Source organism: Aquila chrysaetos, chromosome 13, assembly GCF_900496995.4.
Source record: "Aquila chrysaetos chrysaetos chromosome 13, bAquChr1.4, whole genome shotgun sequence".
Lineage (NCBI taxonomy): Eukaryota > Metazoa > Chordata > Aves > Accipitriformes > Accipitridae > Aquila > Aquila chrysaetos.
In genome coordinates, this window is record NC_044016.1 from 20,710,989 (window position 1) to 20,732,804 (window position 21,816).

At 37.1% G+C, this 21,816-nt stretch overlaps 1 protein-coding gene across 7 annotated transcripts in view; it reads right to left on the bottom strand.

Moving 5' to 3' along the window:
• The window catches only part of ZFAND3 (zinc finger AN1-type containing 3), a 150,792-nt gene that overhangs the window by 25,060 nt on the left and 103,916 nt on the right, over positions 1-21,816 (bottom strand). For all 7 annotated transcript variants that reach the window (XM_041128600.1, XM_030034725.2, XM_030034726.2 and 4 more), the window contains 2 exons: positions 19,753-19,818; positions 3,166-3,336 (listed from right to left, as the gene is read on the bottom strand). In XM_041128600.1, the coding sequence (XP_040984534.1) occupies positions 3,166-3,336; positions 19,753-19,818 (237 nt within the window). The remainder of the gene's footprint in view (positions 1-3,165; positions 3,337-19,752; positions 19,819-21,816) is intronic.

Here is a 21,816-nt window from a genome sequence, read left to right on the forward strand (position 1 = left end):
TATAAAGCCTTACCTAGGTGTAAAGCAGCAGCCCACTTTCTCTGTCCCTTTTTAAAAAAGTTGCGTCCCATTGGACAAGTCCCAGTTATGCTGGATTAATATCTGCAGGTATGTCTATATTAAAACATTGTCCAGTATGTATAGATTTTTCTTTCCACTATGTCTCACTAAAAATCTCACTGGAAGAGTCGCCAGGACACATCAGCAAAAAAGGAGATGATTTCCAATGCTTTTAACATTAATACAAGATGATGTGTAACAGCAAACAGTAAAATTGCTGTTCTGTGGAGTCTTAAAGAGTTAATTTGGATTTTAACAGCAGTGTTAAACACAGCTTTAGAACAACGTAGTATTTATGTGGCTAACCCTTTTTCCTTGCATCCACACAAACATATGCATTTGTCCTTCTAAATATCGTGTCTGCCTTTTTATCGATTCTGACCATCAGAATTTCTTTAATGTTTAAAGTTGAGTTTTTTCCCCACGTTTTTTTCCCATTGCTTCAGTTACGGATTAAGATGCCAATGAGTTTAATAGCAGTGGTCCAAAGTCCAGATCAAACAATGTTCTACCTTGACCATTACTTTTAAAGAATATACATGCTTACTTTACACCAGTTGATTATATTTCCAACACTTCCAGTTAAACATGCATCATTACCTGTGCTTCACATTATGACAAAAAGGATAACCTGATCACATATGGATTTAGAAAACATTTTAAATGAATGAGATTTTTAACATATTCATTCTGTTCCATTTCCCATCACTCACTCCCCAGGGTTTTTGATCTGGCTTGTCATTCATGACCTAAAGCAACCTAATTTTACAGATAGTAGAGCAAAGTTAGGGAGAATGGTTTCTAAGGCAGCTTCTTTGAAAGTGACAAAAGCTACATGCTGATGAGTATTGGTAAAGCAGTTCAGGTGATGTGAAGCTGAGATGACCCGTGTTGCTCAGTGGTAGGGTTTTGTTTGCTTCTTATTAATACTACTATCAAAAGTAAGTAGTGCAGGGTATGCCTACTTTCACATAACGACAGCATTTCATTATAGATAACATGTACTGAATACAGTATTAATGAAGTATTATAGCTGCACAGATAAACCAAAGATCTCCAGTCTTTTCAGCCGTGTTGTAAACATGGAAGTAGACTCCTGCCTCCCACTGCTCTCATTAAACATGTGGAATAGAAAAGTTTACTATACATCCTTTAAACTATACAGGATGTAATATGTAATGTAGGAATGCAAATTTTCATTTCCTCACTTATTGCTGAGGAACTCAGAATTTTTTGTTTCATATTCACGCTTTTATTAACACATTTTATGAAGTTTAACAGAAGTATTTCCATAAAGCCGGATATATCCAGTAGAAACAATTTAAAGAATAATTAATGTAACGCTTATATTGTGACAATGTTGAATTATGGAACTACGTCAAGAAAACTTGAGAGGAACCAACTAGATATATTTGTCATCCAGTTTAAGGAAAAAAAAAAAAGGCAGGTCTTATTTTATAATTTTAAAAACATTACTAATCAACAGAAGGACTTTTAAGAAGTTGCTTTTGAGTTCATTGCCCTAACATAGCTCCAATTTTGCAGAATGCAGGAAAGATTAATGATATCACATAATCATTAAGTCATCTTTTCTCCAATTCTCCCTAAACTTGTAAAACTCTCATGCTCCCAATATTAGGGAAGATTCTTCTATTTCAGTCAGGTACCTGTGAGCAGCCTCAGTCATTTGATATGTGACAGCAGCACACCAAGAGCAGGAACTCCTGCCTCTACCATGTTGAGCAGAAAGAGCCATAACAAACCGTGTCATTGATAGCACTGCATTTGTTCAGTTTGATATAAATCTTACTGAAAGTATCCAGACACATGATTTCTGTAACAAGAATTTCAACATTACAGCTTTTGATTTCACGTTTGGTGGCTTCACAGATAACGTATGTTAGCTCTATGGCAGTGCTCCAATATCTGAAACAAAGCCTGTCTCATGTCCAAAAGAGCACAACACAACAGTGATCTCTAAAGGCTGAAGACAGATAGACGCTGAAGAAAGGAAAAAAGGGTAACATGGAATCTTTGTGGCTTTCTATCGCCTCTCTTCCCTTGATATTTGGTATTCAATATAGAATTCATTAACTGGGCCTTTGTAACTAGCTTAGCCAATCCTTTCTCTCCCCACTGCTGCTCAGAAGGATATGCCTTCATCCAGGAAACATTTTAATACAATATTCTACATTTCACAGGTGCAATATGAATTGCACCTATTGTCTATGCAAATCCTTTGGAAATTATCCCCCTGCTGAGCCACAATGAAGTAACTAAACAAACTTCTCCAAATGTATCAATACAAGCATGGTCAGAGAGCACAAGTGTAAGCTTTCAATATATGATTATATGAAAAAATAATTAGCAGGTAAAACTACCATGTTCATTATCACTGGGTCTGACGAGCACATTTAAACCAGTTATGAACACCATAGTTCCATGAAGGAGAGAGCATCTCCTCTGGAATCTAGTCACATTAGTTATTATTTCAGAAAGATTATTTGCATGTAATATGAAACCCCAAATTAGCTGTCTGCATGAGATTATCATCCTCAATTCAATTAGCTGAACAGTGTCATCAAATTCAGAAAAGCCAGGTTGGATGATTTTAAGTGTATGGTGAACAACAAGTTTTAACCCCCAACAGCTAACTGTGAGAATGAAAACATTTTCAGTTAGAGGGTTTTTTTGTTTTAACTTTTTAATAATAATGTAATTATAAAATGCGTAACGTAGATGGTGACCTATGTTCCCTTAAGCTCTGTAAAAAACTTGTCATCTTTGCATATTTACTGATGTTCTTTGTGATTCTTCTCCTGTCAAGTGGATATGATGCTATCCTGCCTTACAGGGACTTCTGAAGCTAAATTCATTAACATTTGAGATCTCTTGAGACAAGGCAGTACATCAAGGCCGAAGTTTTAAAGGGGAAATTAGACAGGAACTAATTATAACTTTTTGCTACCAGTCAAAGCTATAGCTTCTGTTTAAAGTATCTTTGAAAGATTAAAAAATGCAAGTGTTCTCTGTATTTCCACCTGTGTTACGGATCTGAGCACAGCTGCATTAGAAAGCCAGACCCTACTGACAAACAGTACTCACCACAGCGACATGATCCCAGTTCCTGCTGTACTAGCTCCAGTTTTGTTTGGCACTGGAAGCATCGGCGTCTACTCTTCTGTTTGGATCGACTGGTTTCTTCAGGCCTGTCGTTACTGCCATCCAGTAGCCGTGGCCGCTTCACAGGAGAAGCCTCACTCTCCGACTGTGAATCTGTTGTATTCACAACAAGTTTTTTAGGAAAAATATTAGAACTTCGTTGCTGAGGCATCCCTTTGGGCAGATTAAAGGTATATTGCTTTCAGATGGGGTCACCACCAAGCAGCATGATACTTCCCATTCTATTGCATATACACATTTTCTTAACAATCAAAATGAGCATCAAGTAAAGGACAAATTATCTTTGTTCCCTATAAGAACGCCTCCTGCTGGCAATACTGAATATAAAATGAACTGATTAGCTTCCTTCCAGCCATGGCTGGGTCATATAGATATACATGTAGAGCACACACCATCCTAAACAATTGCAGGCTTCATCTGTCATCTCATTTAGTTTCTCCTGTGCACCTTCTTCATTCTCCCTGCACAAACTAACTGAAGTAGGCTGCTGACAAAGAACAACTGAACACACATTCGAGCTATCTCCTCCCTGGGCAGGAGGGAGATTTTTAAGGCACAGCATGTAAATTATATCTCTTACAACTGAAGGCGGTACATGAAAGCACCATACCAAGCTTCCCTCTCTTTCTACATGGATAACAATTTAAATCTAAATTAGTATACACCAACAATACAAACCAAAACAGAATAAGCCTAACCTGTATATGCATGCTATAAATTCAAAGTGCTTAGCCATTTTTAAAGAATTTAGTCAGAAAACTATTTGCATTAATAACTTTATAAATCTCAGCTTCAAAGAAAATAGTGTGTGGAAAGCCTTAAGAAGTTAGAGTTCGGGACAGTGTTACTTCAGGTAGTGTAGTGCCTTTTTGTTGTTTTTTTTACAATGGAGTGTATAGTGACCAGGGCTTTGGAGTAACACATGAAATACACATTACTGACTGGAACGTGGGATGCCCAAGCCTTATTTTTGTGGCATGTCAGAGGTAGTGGATTTCAGCAGATCTGCCACTCTGCAATCTGAGTCAGGTCAGGCTGGAAAAGACGTTTTCCCTTCCCAGACCTGTGCATAGTGGAATCGGTTCTGTATTTCTTTTTAATAGAAGCTGCAAATAAATTTAATCCAAACTGTATTAAAAATTAAATTGCCTGTAGTAGTGTTGCAAGGAAACTAACTGCTGAAAGCCATTACTGCAGTCAGTCAGCATTCTAGTGCAAGATGGTGATCAAGACAAAAACAAAGCATTAGTTCAGTTAAATCCATTTTGAAAGGACATTAATCCAAAAAATGACAAGAGAACTATATCCTTTTGGGAGGATGATAGCCTATTGAACATGGCTTTACCTTTATTTTAAGTTTCCATTGCATGGTGTCCTGTGCTTATGGAAAACATGTCTACTTTGTGTTAACTGTCCTGGATTAGCCAGGAAAAGATAACTGCCTGCCATGGCTAAAACACTGTCCTTATCCTTGTTATTTCAATATCTTATCTGATCCACTGCTTATCAACATCATGACTTTCCTTGAGCAAATATCTAATGAAGTCAGACTAGGAATACCTGTTAGCCTTTCCTGACAGGTATGCTCTATTAACTTTCCCTGGTTCCTCACATGCCATATAAACTAACACCCTCTTCTTACCTGTGTTTCAGGCCTCGTCTCAGTGTTTCTCCCGTTGTTGGACTCCAATATTACAGCCATTACAAATACACAACTTGCCTCACTTGGGTCTACTTTATTTCTGTCATACTGCTCTTAAGATATGCTGAAAATGTGCCTGGCTTTACAATAAGTACAAAGTCTCTGCATCTCATTTCATACAAAAGTGAACTGCTTTCTGCACAGTATACAGGTGATAAGTTTTTATTGAGCTGCAATAATTTTATCTGATGTGTGCCTCAATATAGCCTTCTTTTTGATCAATGTCATAAATTACAACTTACACCTTACAAAATACATCTATTAGGCCTAAACTAATATTCAGTACGTAATGTATTCCACCTCTGCATGCTTGGCTGTGCAGGAGTCTTGACAAGGAAAAGAAAGGAGTGCGTAATGCATTAATACAGTTATGGAACAACTAGTCCTGTCTTAAATTAAATCTCTGCAGAAGATGATCCAAGAGAAAGATCCTCTGAACAGACTGCCTGACTCTCTGAACAGAGATCCCGACTCATACTCCAAGGCAACAGTCCTGTCATACAGACACTTGTTTTCAGAGTGCCTAGAAGAGTAGGCTAGCCTTCAACGTAGTAGGGTGCACCCTTCAACAGGCAGCTTATGTCTGTAACTTGGCTGACTCAGTAAAAACCTGTTCCAGCCCACCTTATTGCCAAAGATAGGGAACTACATGATTTGTAGTTAATCACTACTCAGAGAAACAGATACATGGCTATTTTGAAATAGCTACCTCCCACACATCTTTGCTTCTGGAAGCATAAGCCATTCTGGTAGTTCTCAGAAGCAAATTTGGCATTCTGAATTAAGCCAATGGAAACCATAGTGGTCTGCTTATAATAAAGTCCAAATAAAGGATTCATGTTTATGAGTCAACCAGTGCCTAATCAGTTAATGAAGCCAATAAGAAAAATAGCTACCCCGAGTCAGGCTAGTAGTCCTGTAACTAAAATATTTAATTATACATTTCCTGTTAACTGGTAATAACTAACTGAATATTAACATAAGTTGGTTAAGATGATAGAAATGAAAATTTAGGTATCTCATCTTTTACAATGCATATCTTTTTGCCATAAATTAAACAGCGTTAACACTGAGGTAAACTTGGCCTGACGCTCAAGGACAGTACCAGCTATCTGATCACTGATTGCACAGCACCTTGAACGCACAAGCCCAAGCTAATACTCATTACAAAATGGACCAATAGTACACATGCTTACATCTTCTCATGGGCAAGTACAAAGAGCGAGGAGAAAGCACAGATCAGAAATCAGAACTTTTGGATTCAGTCCTGCATGCATTTCTTCCAGACCATGTTGCCTTCCACGATACTGACACAAGCAATACAGGACACAAATCTTTCAGCACCTGGAATATTGCAACATTAAACTTCAGAGATCTCATAGCAAAAGGAAATTGTCACGCATAGCTTTAGTACCTGGATTGCAGAAAAAAACCCCTAGGAACAGGGTGAAGTGCTGTAACTAGACTCAAGAGTAAATTCTCAGTGTGAACTATTAATCAAAAATGGTTACAGAGAAGAGGATTCTTTCAGCCAGTGACCAACAGTGACTTTCTTTAGAAGGATGGTTTGTGCAACAAGAATTACTTCTTGCTTTGCTTTTAAGAAACATTTTCCACATGCAACTTGCATTTTAGCATTACACCTAAACCAACAAATACCCAGTCTGAGGAAAAAAAAAAGAAAAGAATGCTTTCCTTTTACCTGCAGATGTTAAAAATCATAAAACTTTTGTGTAAAAATGAAGAAAAACAATAGATGAGACATCCCCAAAATTTTACAAAGAAACTGCTCAGCAGAGTAACTGCCATTGAAACTCTCCCATCACAACTTAAATTCAGACTTAAGAAATAAGGATTCTTGTAATCTGTATCTGATAATGGAGATTCTTCTAATTGTGGTGACTCAAATATCAAACTCCCATTTGAAATGAGAAAACGAAGTAACTCAGCTGAGCAAGACTGAAACTGGAAGCTTGTCTGGGAAAAACAAGCAGAGTACTGTTCTTAAAAATTCTACTATGCCTTGGACAGAAACTCACATTTGTTCCTCACTGTCACTGTTCTTGTCTTCATTACTCATGTTCTCCCCTCAAAATTTTCCAAATAAATGGTGTTATGACTGTCAGAGCTGAATCCTACTCTCTGACTCTCCTGCCATGGAGGAGTTTGCAGGCTGTATGCACATGGCTTCACTAACAATCATGATGGCTCTTTAATGGCATTTTGGGGAGAGGGTGTGAAGCTCTAAGCCCAGCAGAGATGTGGGATGAGAAAAGGTAACAGGGAAGGAAGAAGGAAGGAAGGAAGGGATGAGAGAGTATTAAGAGGAAGAGGAGCCCTCCTCTGCTGCTGCTTGCTTCAAGAATGAGATGATCTGTTTAATCTCTGGTTTGATGACAGCTTTTGAGGCACTCAGGTTTTTTTTTCTTTTCATAAAGAACCCATCACACTGACAGACTGACATTTATGATCTCAGCTGCCTGTGCAAACACCAGTAAGAGCGAATAATTAAATGAACCCTCAAACATCACTGCCATCTCCTCTGAAACTATTGTAAAAGGAGCTTGAGCTGTTAAAACCTCTGCCCATGAAGAAACTTGCACAGTCACTGACAATAACTACATAACAGGAATTAACTACAGTTTGAGCAATATCTTGTTGCCAGTTTCTAGGGTGTTTTTTTTTTTCCCCTTCATTATTCCATTTTTAGATGAGGGATTAATTCCCTGGCATGTTGACCATGCATTAGAAACTTAATCTAGATGAAACTGCCTCTTTACAAATCTTTCTTATCACATTTACCAGAATCATCATTTAAAATCATCTCTACTTCAAATGAACCTAAAATTAACATAGTTGTTCCAAAACCCATTTGCTTGTTGGCTATTAATTAAGCGACAGAAATTCAAGATTAACATCTTATGAGCCAAGTTTGACAACTGTGACCACCTCAGTTCCTCCCTCTTGCTGTATAATGCTGTGGAAACAGTTATATTGAAACTCTGATATTTACATCAAGACGAACATCTTGTCCTCTCACGCAATCATGACTGCATCTCAAAGCTGTGTCAGAAACCTAAGCACACACCTCTTTGGAAGCACAAGGCGGGTCACCTGGCCACCAGTCACCCTCCCGAAAGCAATGTGGGCTGAAGCGGAGGGGCCGCCAGCCACAGCTACAGGTTACTTCAGAGAGGGACACTGTGTTGCCTTGTGTCACACATGTACCCTCTCCAAGTATTAAGCTGCCTGTTTTCATAAAACCTGCATGTCAGATTAGTGTTCAAGACCTTAATACCTTTGTGAAATTTGATTAAAATAATCCAAGACATTCAGATGTTATTGCGGGACAAACTATGGGGCCTTATTTCCTTAGGAAACCAGGCAGCTGCCGCCCAACCCCAGTGGTTTACATGTGTCAACCGGATTTGTGTTTCTTATCACCAAACTTCAAAATGTAGCACACTCTAGTTAAAATTTCATGTGTGTGTGTGTGTGTGTGTGTGTGTGTGTGTGTGTGTGTGTGTGTGAATGAGTATTAATGCATATATTACTGCTGGCATATGATTTCAGGAAAACAGGAAAACGTGGGAGCATAACCATACATAACCATATAATTCTAGTGACATTCCACTTACACATAAGAAAACACTTTTTTTACTGTAGGGGAGACCCAACACTGGCACAGATTGCCCAGGGGGGATGTGGAGGCTCCATCCTCGGAGGTGCTCAAAACCTGACAGCATGGCCCCCAGCCTGCTCTAGGTGACCCTGCTCTTGTGCAAAGAGGTTGGACCAGACTATCTCCAGAGGCCCCTTCCACCCTCAGCCATTCTGTAATTCTAACATTCATGGATGGGAAAATAAAAAAAAATAAATTTATATACCAATTCCTTCCTACCTCTCACATTTTTTTTGTTTTCCTCTAAACCTGTATCGTCAGTACTATCACCTGTCAAAAAGGAAGTATACTGTACTGCAGTGTAACTTAATGAGGCTATTAACTACCATCTCTAATGAAACAGAAGAGACTAATCTAGTGCTAGTAACCCAGATGAATTAAATGCATGTTGAAAATTGTACGACAAAGTGAACTACATAGGCTACTGCATGCATTTTAGCTAAGTTATAATTAGAAAAAGTGCGAAAATGTCTATTATCCTTTCTTGTCAATAAAGTTCATAACTTCTAAATTAAGTGAAAAGCTAATTAGTTTTCATCTCATATTTAGGCTCCTATACTACATCTGTTTTATAGTTAAATTCTTGCATTACTCCCCTCTTTACTCTCTGATGTCAGCATGTCTTTAGTTAATGGAAATGTTCATTTATTTCTCAAACATTTTTACTTATATACCCAATTGATTCAAACAAGTACATATTTAAATGCATTCAGGCACCTGTACTGTACAGTTCCTTTGATGGATTAACTTCGGGCACTTCAATTAGTTGAAACATTTCCTAAAGCAATGGCCACCCCTATTGCTGCTGGCTGAAAGAAGGGCCTTGTTTATTTAGAAAACTAGGTGAATGGGGTTCCTTTCCCGAATTACACCAATGGGCCAAGCCTGTAAACCTCCAGAGCCTACAACAGATGAGTTTGTGAAGAGACAACAGGCTGGACAGTCCTGCTGAGCACTTGGCCTGGTGCTTGCTGTCCATCTCTTGCTACAAGGGTAAACAGCTGAAGAATGGGTTTCAAAACAGCTGCTGACAGTAAAATCATACACAGATAGCGACTGCTAGTGTGTGCAGGCATGAGACTGAATTCCCATCGTCTTGATTACTGGGGGCAATTTATGCAGTATAGAAGTTTGATTCTATTCTAAGGATGTTAAGGGAAGCTGGTTTGGGTGGTGTTTTTCTTTTTTGTTTTTTTTTTAATAGCTGACAAACAGTATCTCAAGCCCTTCATATATTCAGACTATTATAAAGAAAGAACCTGGAAAAGGCTAGAAGAGAAAAAAGACCACAACACTAAAACCACTAATTTAAAAAAAAAAATATTTTACAGGTGTCAATTTGAATTTATTTTCTCATTATTAAATTACGTATTTTAGCAGCATAGGGTTAGGGTTGGAAGAGGGACAAAGGCAGATTCTGGTGACAGTTAAAGTTGGAGAACAAATGATATCGTAAGTGGCCTGAACAATCAGAACAGGATTATCAAGTGAAGGAATAATGCACAAATACAGATAGCTAAATGGAAGAACTGAAACACAAGAAGGAAGAAAAAAGCTGTAACATGGGAATACACATGATGAAAAAGTTATGAAGGCAAATCATGAACATTCTGGTCACTCCACAGCACCTGAAGACTGCTTACTAGTATTAAAATACGTATATTTACATATATGAATATGTATGTGCAAACACATACAAATAAACTTACACTGGTTCTGATAAAATGGGAATTCAAAAGCATTCAGCAATATCATAGTTTTGGTTTTGCTGACTTTAACGAAAGCCCTCTTATGCTTTGTGAAATTCTCTAATATTAGATTAACAAGAATAGATAATGCTATAAATATTGCATATATGCTAGTCGGCTCAAGAGTGAATAAATAAGTGGTGCTGCTCTGCTTCAAAATCCTAGTAGTATATTCCAGTTATGTCCTCATCAATCAGATGGTATACAGTATTCAGGAAGGTAATTCTTCAAATTAATAGCCTAAAACCAGTTCTATATAGAAACTACTTGTTCTGTTATTTTTCATTCATACACTTGAGTTTTTCTTAGTACACCCTTCCCCCATTGGTGTAATGAGGGTTTTCCAAGGCTAAGACACAGATTCAGAAGAGGAATTGTAAAGAACTCCTGCCTGCTAGCAGTGAAAAAATATATATATTTTCAAAAATCTTTCAAAAAAATTATTTGTCATTAACTGCAGAACCTCAGTGATGCCATTAGCAACAGAAATCTTGCAATGAGAGACTATAATTCCAAGGACTGTAACTGATTAATGTTAAGGAAATAACCTAAGAGCTCTTCTATTTTGATAAAAATTTTACTGAACGCAGTATGAGTAGGTTCTGAAATGTACAGCTAATCTATCTTCAAAATACACTTGGGTTTGATTCAGTTATTTTAAATAAAGCTTAAAATCAGTTTATATTTTGATTGTGTTACTTTTTCTAGCAATTTTTGCAGGGAAAAAAACAACCAGCCCTGGCGTAGAAGACAATTTCTGTATACCCAATTGCTGTCTACAATACATCAGAAGTCAGACTGGTTTACTAGGCAGTTCTTACTGTTTTGAAAGGAGGTATTTTGGAAGCATCTACACTAACCTGAACCAAAGACCAGATCTACACAAAGGGAGAGGTAGAACAGATCAATGAAACTCAGAGGATGCAACAGTACATGCACTGTCTTGTATCTTACATCCAGCTCTTTTTCAACTCTCTTTTGCCCCAAGATGTTGGTCTCATTAGTTATTCCCTGAAATTTATGTTATGGAAAATAATTTGGAACAGGAATAGGAAAAAGAGATAACTTGTTTGCATGACCATTCAGTGAACATACAAATATTTTATAAAACCCTCACTTCATAGGAAGATACACTTTCCCCTGTGTATACTCAACAGACTTAAGCATACTTCCAAAAGACTCTAAAATTACTTCCATGTAGTTTTAAGGACCTTATGAAAATTAATATCTAAATGGAAAACAGTGAAAACTTGTACTTAAAAGCTGTCTGATGCTCACTGAAATCATTAGTCAGAATAGAGGCCTTCACCAAGTCAGATGAAACCTTTGGGGCACTCCCCTTGCATCAGAAAGTAGAGCAGTAAGAGGATCATAGATTAGCTCCCTGCATGTTACATGTGTTTTAATTTAAGATAGTAAAAAAAAAAAAAAACCAAAAAAAACCAAACCCCAACTATAAGTGGCTATATGTTTTTAAATGTATTTCAGACCAGTTATTTAATGCTGAACTTGTTTAAAAAACAAAAACAAAAAAAAACCTCCAGTGCAATAAAACAACAAACTTAAAACAATAAAAAGCTATGTCTCATTTGCTAAAGCATATCAGTAGGAAAGTTGTCTGATATGTACAGATCAGATCAAGGTGCTGACTGCAACACACTGAGGTAAAATCAGTTCAATTCTTCAGGCTGACGAGGGCAGAGTTCCTCACAGATTTTGAAGTTAATGATCTCAGCTATTCTTTCCAACATTCTCCATATTGTCTTGCTATTGGGCAAGCCCAATCGAAATTAAAGCAAACTCTTAAGCTCTCCCAATCCTGTTCCAATATCTATTTTTATTAAGTTTTAGGACGGGGTTGTAGATGGGAAATGCAAGACACGTAAGCCTGATTTCTTTGCCCTTCAAATTAATGGAAATGAAGTTTGTTTAAAACTATGAGCTGCAATTTTGTTATTTGGGAATAGCTTTCTAGCAGTGTGTGGGTGGGTGCTGGTAATTAAACAAGGAATTCAGAGCTGTTGGGAGTGTAATGCCAAGTAAGCTTAATAGATGTATATTCTCTAATAATAACTATGTACCTACTGTCAAAAGTCAGTTAACTCATCACAGAGATTCTGATAGTTCTGAAAACTAAACAAGGCATGAAACCACTAAAAAAATATTCAACGTAAAGTTGTTTCATTTTAATCAAAATATATATAAAGAATAAAATATTTACTCTTCTGTTTCAACAAATTCAAGGGCAAATCATAATTCCCTAAGACTTTAATACAAAGATGTGGTCATATCTGAATTTTGAAAGATAATAATCTTAAAAACATGCAATTTTGCATTTGGCAAGAATTTCACCAACTAGACTGAAAACCACCTATCAGACCATAGAGAAAAAGTGGTGAGAAAGCAATAAGGGCAGCAGCATACATTTTTTCAGGACAGGAGAGTATCTTTTTTACCAAAGCTCACTTTGCTTATCCTGCTCATGGCCACTGAGAACCCTACTGCAAGGACTGTTCTCCCAGCTCTTTGCTTTGCATTGACCATCCTAACTCTCCTACCTTTCCAAAAGTCTCTCTCCTGGCTCTTCTCTGCAATGCTTGAGGCACTAAATGCTCACCTGTACTTCTAGAGCCTACCTGCCTCAGCTCTCATTAGGTGCTATGAATGCTATTGAGGTTAGACTAAATACCTTTAATCCCTCAGATCATATTTGTTTTCTGTTAGCATCACTGAAAAAATTAGGTTGGAAGGGATTTCTGGGGGTCACCTAGTCCAGCCTCCTGCTTGATGAGAGTAAACATCAAAGCTGGATCAGGTTGCTCAGGGCCTGGTCCAGTCCATGTTCAAAAATTTTCAAGGACTAAGATTTCACAGCCTCTGTGGGTACCTGTTGCAGTGCCAACTAGAGGCAAAAAAAAAATCTTTTCCCTCAATCTGCCGGCTATACTCTTTCTAACATAGCTAATCCAGAGACAGTGTTTACTATTCTCCTGTCATCTGGTATTACCTTTAATTTGACTTTTGAAATAATTCCTACTGGCTTACAATTCAATGTGAACTCCTCTCAAAAGATCATCCTGTCCTCTTGACTTAAGCACTTTTTCCTCAAAGTTGTTCTACTTTGAATGTGGTCTTTTTCATAATGGGATTCACGATATGGAAATGAAAACAGATGAAAAATTTGAATCAAGAGCAGCAAAAAGAGATAAAGACAAGCGAAAGCTGAGGAATGGAATTACAAGTAATCAAAAAAAGTCTTAAACAGGTTGTTTGGTGAAGTAAGAATGAAAAAGGAAGGTTCAAGGGCACATCCGAACAGCACAAAGGATAAAAGATGAATTTGGGTGATTTAAGAGGATAAATAAAGGTAGTAGAAGTAACAGTTTTAAGTACCTGGAAAACATTATCTATTAGGATGCTGGACTTGAAAACTTAGACTCTGAATGAACTGACAACATGGTCAGATGTCAGAGTTGGGAGTATTACGGGGTACACAGTGGTGTTTGTCTCAGTACCTGCTGGGAGGTTATACAGGCCAAGAGACCCTTATTCACCATCCACATATATATTTTGATTATTATTTTTTAATTCTATTGTACTGGCTGTTTTTTTTGCTCCTCACAAGGGAGGAAAAGCTTGTTTCTCATAACCTATCCACCCCTGTATAACCAAAATCTAATTCAATTGGTACGCATTTCTGCCACTCACACTAGCATACACTGAATCCCACTTTCTGCACAAGGTAGCTAACTGCAAAGCTACACTGATATACCACACAATGGGAAAGCAGCAATCCTCTGTTATTGAGGTCTTCCTGTTGTCTTTAGAAAGGATGCATTAGTAACACGGAGGTCATATACGACTGCCTTACATGCTCTTCAGAGAATTAATCTTAGTACAGTTTGGGGGAACACAATATTCTAAAATGGGAAACATTAATAAACCTGTAAATGAGCATATTCATCTATTTATCCTATTCCATAACAGTAATTTTGTTTTATTTCTTAAGGCCAGCAATGCTTTCATGAATGACTTCAACAGGTTGATGAGAAAAAGGAGTTATTCCTAAGTAGGAATTACTCGCACATTTTATAAACACCTTCAAAACACTGTCTGTAAGAATTTCTAATTCATCTATATAGCATGTGAAATAGGGCCTCCAGTCACATTACATTTTTTGTCCCTTTGGCCACTTCAACTATCTAGCTTCCTCACTTTATGAACAATGCAAAGGAAAGAAACACCTGGGAACCAGTAACTGCGAAAGTTAATTTCAAAGAAATACTGACTACGAAAAGGATGAGTTTCCATTCATCTCACAGGCAGATGTAGGTATTCCTGTCCAAATATCATAAGATGATAGAAAAATAATCTATTTATTTTATCCTGGCTGTACTGAATAGACAAGGATAGGAGTCACTGTTCTCACATGCTGTCATGCTGCTGCACACCTTTTCATTTCTGAATGTTGTATTTTTTCCACTACTCAGAAGAAAATTCTCTTCAGAAGTAAACAGCACGAGTGATTAATGTATGAACTATGAAGATTCTTGCAAAACTTCTTTTTAGATTAAAGCAAGTACAGGCTAAATTTCAAGGCATTTTCTTTCACTATGGTTTAGTAAAGAAATGATTTAGATGTCTAGCACAGAAATGTGCTAGACTGTCATAGATAAAAGATCAAGAAAGACTTTTTTGTGAATATTACCAATTAATGTGTGCTAACAAGCTCTTAAAAACCTTCCCAGGAACAGCTGAAGTTTTTGTAACTCAGAGGCAAGGATCATCACAGCTATAGCTGACTTTTAACAAACTTTTTGATATATTGACCCCAAACCCATCTCTTTAGATTCTCCAACAACACTGGTCATAACACATTTAGTCTAAAATGCATGGGATACATTTAGTGGAAAAGATAGTTCAGGTGACCATATCCACTATTTTTAATGAATGAGGGTGATTTTGTAAAGTTGAACAAGGTGATAGTGAAAATAAATCCTACAATTGCAGCAAGTCCTTAGATTTGTTTACACATACAACTATTATGATCCTCACCATTAGGAGGATATTAATCTACAATAATCATCACACTTTGAGAAGGCTCTTAGATAACCAGTACTGGCAACTAATGCAAAGTATACGTGCAAAAAAGCAAGCTTGTGCAAAAAAGCAAGCTTGAGTATAGGTGCTAAAGCTCCTTTGAGCAGGAGAGGAAACCAATCTGTCCATCCAGATAGATATGGAAGCACAGAACAGATAATACGACACATCACAGAAATAGGCAATAAAATGAGATAGTAAAAACCCATCAACATATATCATCTGATCATGGTATGGTGTCATCTCCCAGACTCTATTAGCTCTTGCTGCATCAGTGCAAGTCCCAGACACTTTATCCTGTTTATAATTGCTGATGAGCAGTAATAAGGCCTCCATGCCTCAGCTCCTGTCCGTTCCACTTCAGCAAACAGCTATTAGGTTATAACTTTTATTTACAGCCTTGCTTGATGCGCTGTTCTATTAGTACAGCTGGAAACTGGTGGGGGGGGGGGGAGCATCCCTAATGGGCAATATTATTGCCAGGACTGGGTGATTTATTATGCTGCTTGAAGGCTGTTCTATCATCACTTTCCTGTTGGTGAGAGCTCCAAGAAGGTTGGATTTCTAACACAATGGCCTCCAGAAGTCTAACACTAAAGAACACCTTAAAAGTCCCTTGGAACACCAATGAAAAACATACCTCAAAGTTGTTTTAATGTTATAAACCCCCTTCAATAATATTTTGTATATTTTTTGCTCAGGACCTTAACACTTAAGAGCAATTAAAAAAAAAAATTAGTGGTGTACCAGGTCTTTTTGTCCTTACTCAACACGGAGATTGATAAAAAAATCATGCAAAAGTAATGATATCTTGGTTTTGGCTCTGGCTGAAAATTTGTATGCTTCTATTTCCACAACCTGCCCTTTCTATAACTCCTAAAAGGCTGTCCTCTTGATTGTACAGGTTCAGTCTCAAAGCATTTAGATTTCTGGCACTGCTACAATCAAGCACACATCTATAATATAAGAATATCAATAAACCCGAAACTTCAAAAAGGACCATGTACCTGCTTAATTGATTTGCTTGAGCAGTGGAAGAGTTATTTCCATCTTCTAGACTCAAATTTTAAACTAGAGAAAGCATAGAGCAATGAGACAGATACTGTAATCTCATAGAATATAAATAGTACCATCTAAGACAGATATCCTCATAAAATGTGAGCTATCTGCACATGTAACTATACAAATATTAAAGATGCACGTTTCTCATGAACTGCTACTGAGAAATAAAGTACTTAAAAACTCACTGACTTTATGGATATAATGTATGACTTGATTGTATCATTACTGCATTTTATCTGCCTGTTTCTACTACCTTCTCTACCAAACAATTAAAAATTAACTGAGTGCAGTCACACAGTCCCACCGTTTTTTTCCAGGTTTCTTTAAGCTGCATGAAAATGTTTTTAAATCTAACTGTTTAGAATTGCATATTAAATCATCATTGAAGTTGTACAGCAGAAAAAGAAGAGTAATATGCCACTTAGTACTGCACTTTCACAACATGGGGACCCAATATAAATCGGATCTGGATGCCCTACTGATTAGAGTAAGCCTCACAGTATCATCTGCCATCAATTGTAACATTACCTAACCATTAAGAAACAAATCACAATACATAAGAAGCTATACACTAGGCCACACAGTCCTACCTATTTTCCTACAAAATCTTCAGACTGCTGGCTCTCAAAAACCTTTGAGGCATCATCCAAACGAATGATTGCAAGGCTTTATTCATTCTTTTCATTATAATTCTTGTCCTATGGGCACACTTTGGAATAGAAATACTTTTTACCACAGCGATGATTCTGGTGAACAGGAGGAAGAAAAACCTACTATTTGGTGTCATAATACAATTTTTTATCTGAACAGCTCCTTCAGCATGCAAGTTGACAAGTACATGAGGTAAAAACTCTTTTTTTTGGTAAAAGAACTTTTCCTGCGTTTTGACAGATTTATTGTTTTGATCTTTCTTCAATGGTTACATTAGTGCTAATAAAATATGAAAGGTTTATGTCTTTCTTAATATCCTCCTGATGGGAACCTGCATACAAGATAAGTAGGTCAAATTTCTAATTTTCTGTCTCAAATGCTGCTATATGGCAGACTTTAGGGAAAAAACTATGCTTGAAGGGGGAAAAAAATTACAGATGAATTCCACCAAAACATTCTTCCTTCAAAGCTCCTGCAAGCAGAAGAAATGTAGAATACTTACAGAAAAGAGTCTTATACACAATGTGTAGTATTGACAAATATTGCTTGTATCGCTTAAATAGCTGCCTAGGAAGGGACACTAAGCTGAAGTAAATGTAGTGTGAAATATTCACCTACATAGTCTGCTGCTTCTGCCTGAAGATGGCACACCATTTCTGGGTAATATTTTGCAGCCAATGTTTTCTTGTCTATCCCCATATTTATCTGGATTCCCAAAAGCATACTTTGAAAACATGGTAATTTATTTTAAAAACGAAAGTTTGCTGAAAATTCAAGCTCTGGGGAAGAAAACTGTAACCCCTGGTAACAGGTTTATTAGTGTAAGGGACTACGAACAAAATATGCAGATCACTGAGCAAATAATGTAAAAAAACATTGGGGGAAATGGAGGTAATATAAAATCATTAGGTTTAATGACTGAAGATGAAACTTGTGGCATCAAATTAAGATCTCCTTATTTTCTTGCTAAACACACCAAATGATTAACATACAAGCATGTAGGGACCAAACATTAGCATAAACCGAAAATAAGAGAACTACTGAGCAAAGTTAGCCAAGCATTTAACGGATGTTTTTCAACAAGTCTAGTAGCTTCATCTTCTTTATTCTAAGAAGCTTTTACTGTTGCCATTTGACACTCCAAATAGTGGACTTGCCTTTTTGCTAATCACAAGCACTTTTTTTTAAAATATTCACATAGTACTCTCAGTTTTCAGTATCTATAGCATCACAGAAAGCTTTTAAATTACCCTGCAATGAAAACCAGAGTTAAACATTAAAACAGCTAACGTATAAAGAAAATATAATTTAGTAATACCACGAGCACAGCAGATTAGTTTGCAAGGGATACAGTGGCAAACATTCCATCTTGTTTAGGTATACCTCCATGGCTACGTAGAAAAGAAAATCCACAATCTTCCTATTCTGGAGGAGTTGGATCCAGTATCTTCCAGTGCCAAACTTAGAGAGTTCTTTGGCAAACAATACTCACAGCATTGTCACAGATTATCATGCATTACTTGAGAGGTCTGCACCTGCACCAAGTGCAAAGTAATGTAGCTTCTCTTTAACCTTCCTTCACTGCTGACCAAGCCCACACATTCGCTGCAAGCTAACAACATGCATATATGGAATAACTACAGTTTAGCTAAACATACAGTAACTTGAAACACTTTTTGAAAGAATAACTTCAGAGGAAATTTACCTTGAACACCTGAAAGAGCAAGAGCCTTTAATCAAACAGGAATACTCTTCCTTTCTGCACACTCAATACAGCTCAATTGGTACATAAATGCAAATATAGGCAGAAATTATTTCAGGAACACAGACTGCTAGAACGTTACCACTACCTAGATGCCTGCCACTGCCACTCCACAGGAGGTTATGGCTTCCACAGTGGTGCTGGTGGAAAGGATCGTGTGAGCTCTCCTTAATCCACGCAAAATCAAAGTCTGAAAAAGGTCTGAGCCAATGCTTAACTTGGCTGCCTGAATGAGTGCTCACGCGATTCTTCGTGACAGATCTGCTGCAGAAGCAGCAACTTCAGCCTGGCAATGACCTAACATGTCACTACTAACACTAGCTCTGTGAGAGATTATCCATCTATACCCTCTATGTAAAAATAAAGCCATTGAAAGGACCCAAAGCAGGTAAACTTTAGTCTCAATGCAAACGTCAGCTGTCTATACTGCATCTTCCATCAGGGAAAGTAAAGTCAATATACTCCAAACAGTTTTCTACTCAATACTTTGCATTTAAAGGGGGGATTTCCAGAACACTATCACAATCATTAGACTTAAATCACACCGATTACTCCTGTATGTCTTATGTTTACAAAGATTAACTGAAAACATAGTACATTTATGGAATTATGTTTAACAGGACTCTGAGATGAACTATCTGCCATACAAATCCTTTTATACATACATTTCTGACAGCAAAGCAACAGTATTTATTTTTGTTTGGCATTCACCAGATATAGTTCCTTCCCTTGACTATTAAACTATAGCCATACAGCTACATATCATGCAAAACCTAACTCCTCGATCCCCACAAACACATACCTGAGTCGCAAGATCTTTTGGTTGGTGTGGTTAATGAGGCATGAGCTGTACCTGTGCATGGCCCACCTGGAAACAGAGAAGATAACATGTCTCAAAATACCACCTATATTTAACATTTATAATAACATCAAGATTATAGTTAGGAATATAAAATGCTGAGTAGCCCTTGTGTTTGGAAAGCACCTATGGAAGCAGTCTACTATTCTCAGTATTTCTTTCCCAGTCAAATCCGAATATGTCTTGCGCTGAAAAAATAGATGAGAAGTTGGGACAAAAAGACAATTTATGTTATACTTTATAACTATTTCAAGAGGGGGTTTAGGAAAATACACACTGTAATTGCAATTTTTCCAGCATTGACAAAGTTACTGTTTATGTCAGAACAAAGCTAGAAATGTATCTAACTAACCCAAAAGTAACACAAGGGACAAAGTGATCAGTTCCCTGATGTCAACAGAAACCTTGTCACTGTCTCCCGTGAGATAATGACTTTGCCTCTTATCTTGTTCTCATTATGTTTTCAAAGCGTGGCACAAGCATATGCTAACAAACTCTTTCCATGTTTAAGGTTTTTTTTGTTGAACTCTGTACTCTTGCCCATATGTCTGGTATCTGCTTGGTAGTAAGTTGCTTTCTGGCTTTTTTCTTAACATGCATCATCGTTGAAGAGTTCTCCAGAGTTCTTGTTAAAATAGCAACCAATTGAGTGTACTCAGCAACTTGCAGTGAAAATAAATAAATAAATTAAAATAAACCCCATATAGTGAACCAAAGACAAATTGACAGTAGCACTACCAGTGGTAATAACACATCATAGCTTTGATAATCGGATATTACAAATTGGATGGTGCTAGAGAGCCTGAAATTAAGTTAGATCTAGTAGAGTTTGGCTATCAAAATACCCATAATCAAGTTTGCACTGGACTGCTGGTGATATAGTACCATGCTGACAATACAACAGACCTTATGACAGAATAACCTTTAACATAAGTCTTCATGCCCTGAAAAATACTTACTTCCTTCCTTCATTTTTTTTTTCAGTCTTTGCATATCTGGAAAGCAACACTGTGGCTTTGGCAATGTTCTTATCTTTTCAAATATTTTTAGACCACAGCTGCCTCTTAAGATGCAGCAGCTCTTCTCTAAATAATTTTAGTTACATTCTCCCAGTTTTCACTCAATAGACATTGACAGGCATCATCACTGTGGACTATCAAATAAAACTAATCCTTGCAATTATTGTACAGTAAATATTTACACTAGTTGATATTTTCAGCATCCTACTAAATATCTTTATTTCTCACTCTCTAAAGTACAATAAGTTGGTATGTATTCTGCACTTCCCTGTGTCAGGGTTTTTCTTTTATTTAATCTTCCCTCATTAGGTATTACTTTCATATAGCTTTGATTTGTATAGCACAGCACCAGAGTTTCAACAAAGAATATCTTGGGATTTGCATGCATGTACACCAGTGCCTAATAACCAGCGAAAGTGGCATGTCTTTTGCAGCACTTCCTTCTGCTACTGTTTTTGTTCCACCATTAAAAATGTCATGCATAATTCAATACTAGGTAGTATGAGCTTGACTGTGCAATTCTACGTGGAAGTCATTATGTTGAATCTTTTGGTATACATAATGGCTAATACAGGCATCTTTGTATTATTTGAAACAGGGCAGTGTATTTCCCACAGCTTTGATAAAAATTCTGCATGAAAGAAAAGGGAAGTCAGATAACAGCAGAACACCAGTCCTTCTTGGCTGTACACAAAGGTAGGCTTATAACTTAGCATGATTCAGGATATATCTGCACCTTCATTCCCCAAAAAATAAGTGTTTCAAGGGAATTTAACTGTGGTACATAAAACACTTCAGTGCACAGTGAAAGGCCACTCAAGTCTAGCTTCTGACATAACCCACAGGGCTGTAGACTGCTATTTTTTCTCAGCACAAACAAGAGATTAAGATAGAAGAATAAAAGTATATTTCTACTCTATATCCAATTAACTGATTAAAGAATAGCTTCTGCTCCTATTTTTTTCAGTGTATGGTTTCTGGCATTTGC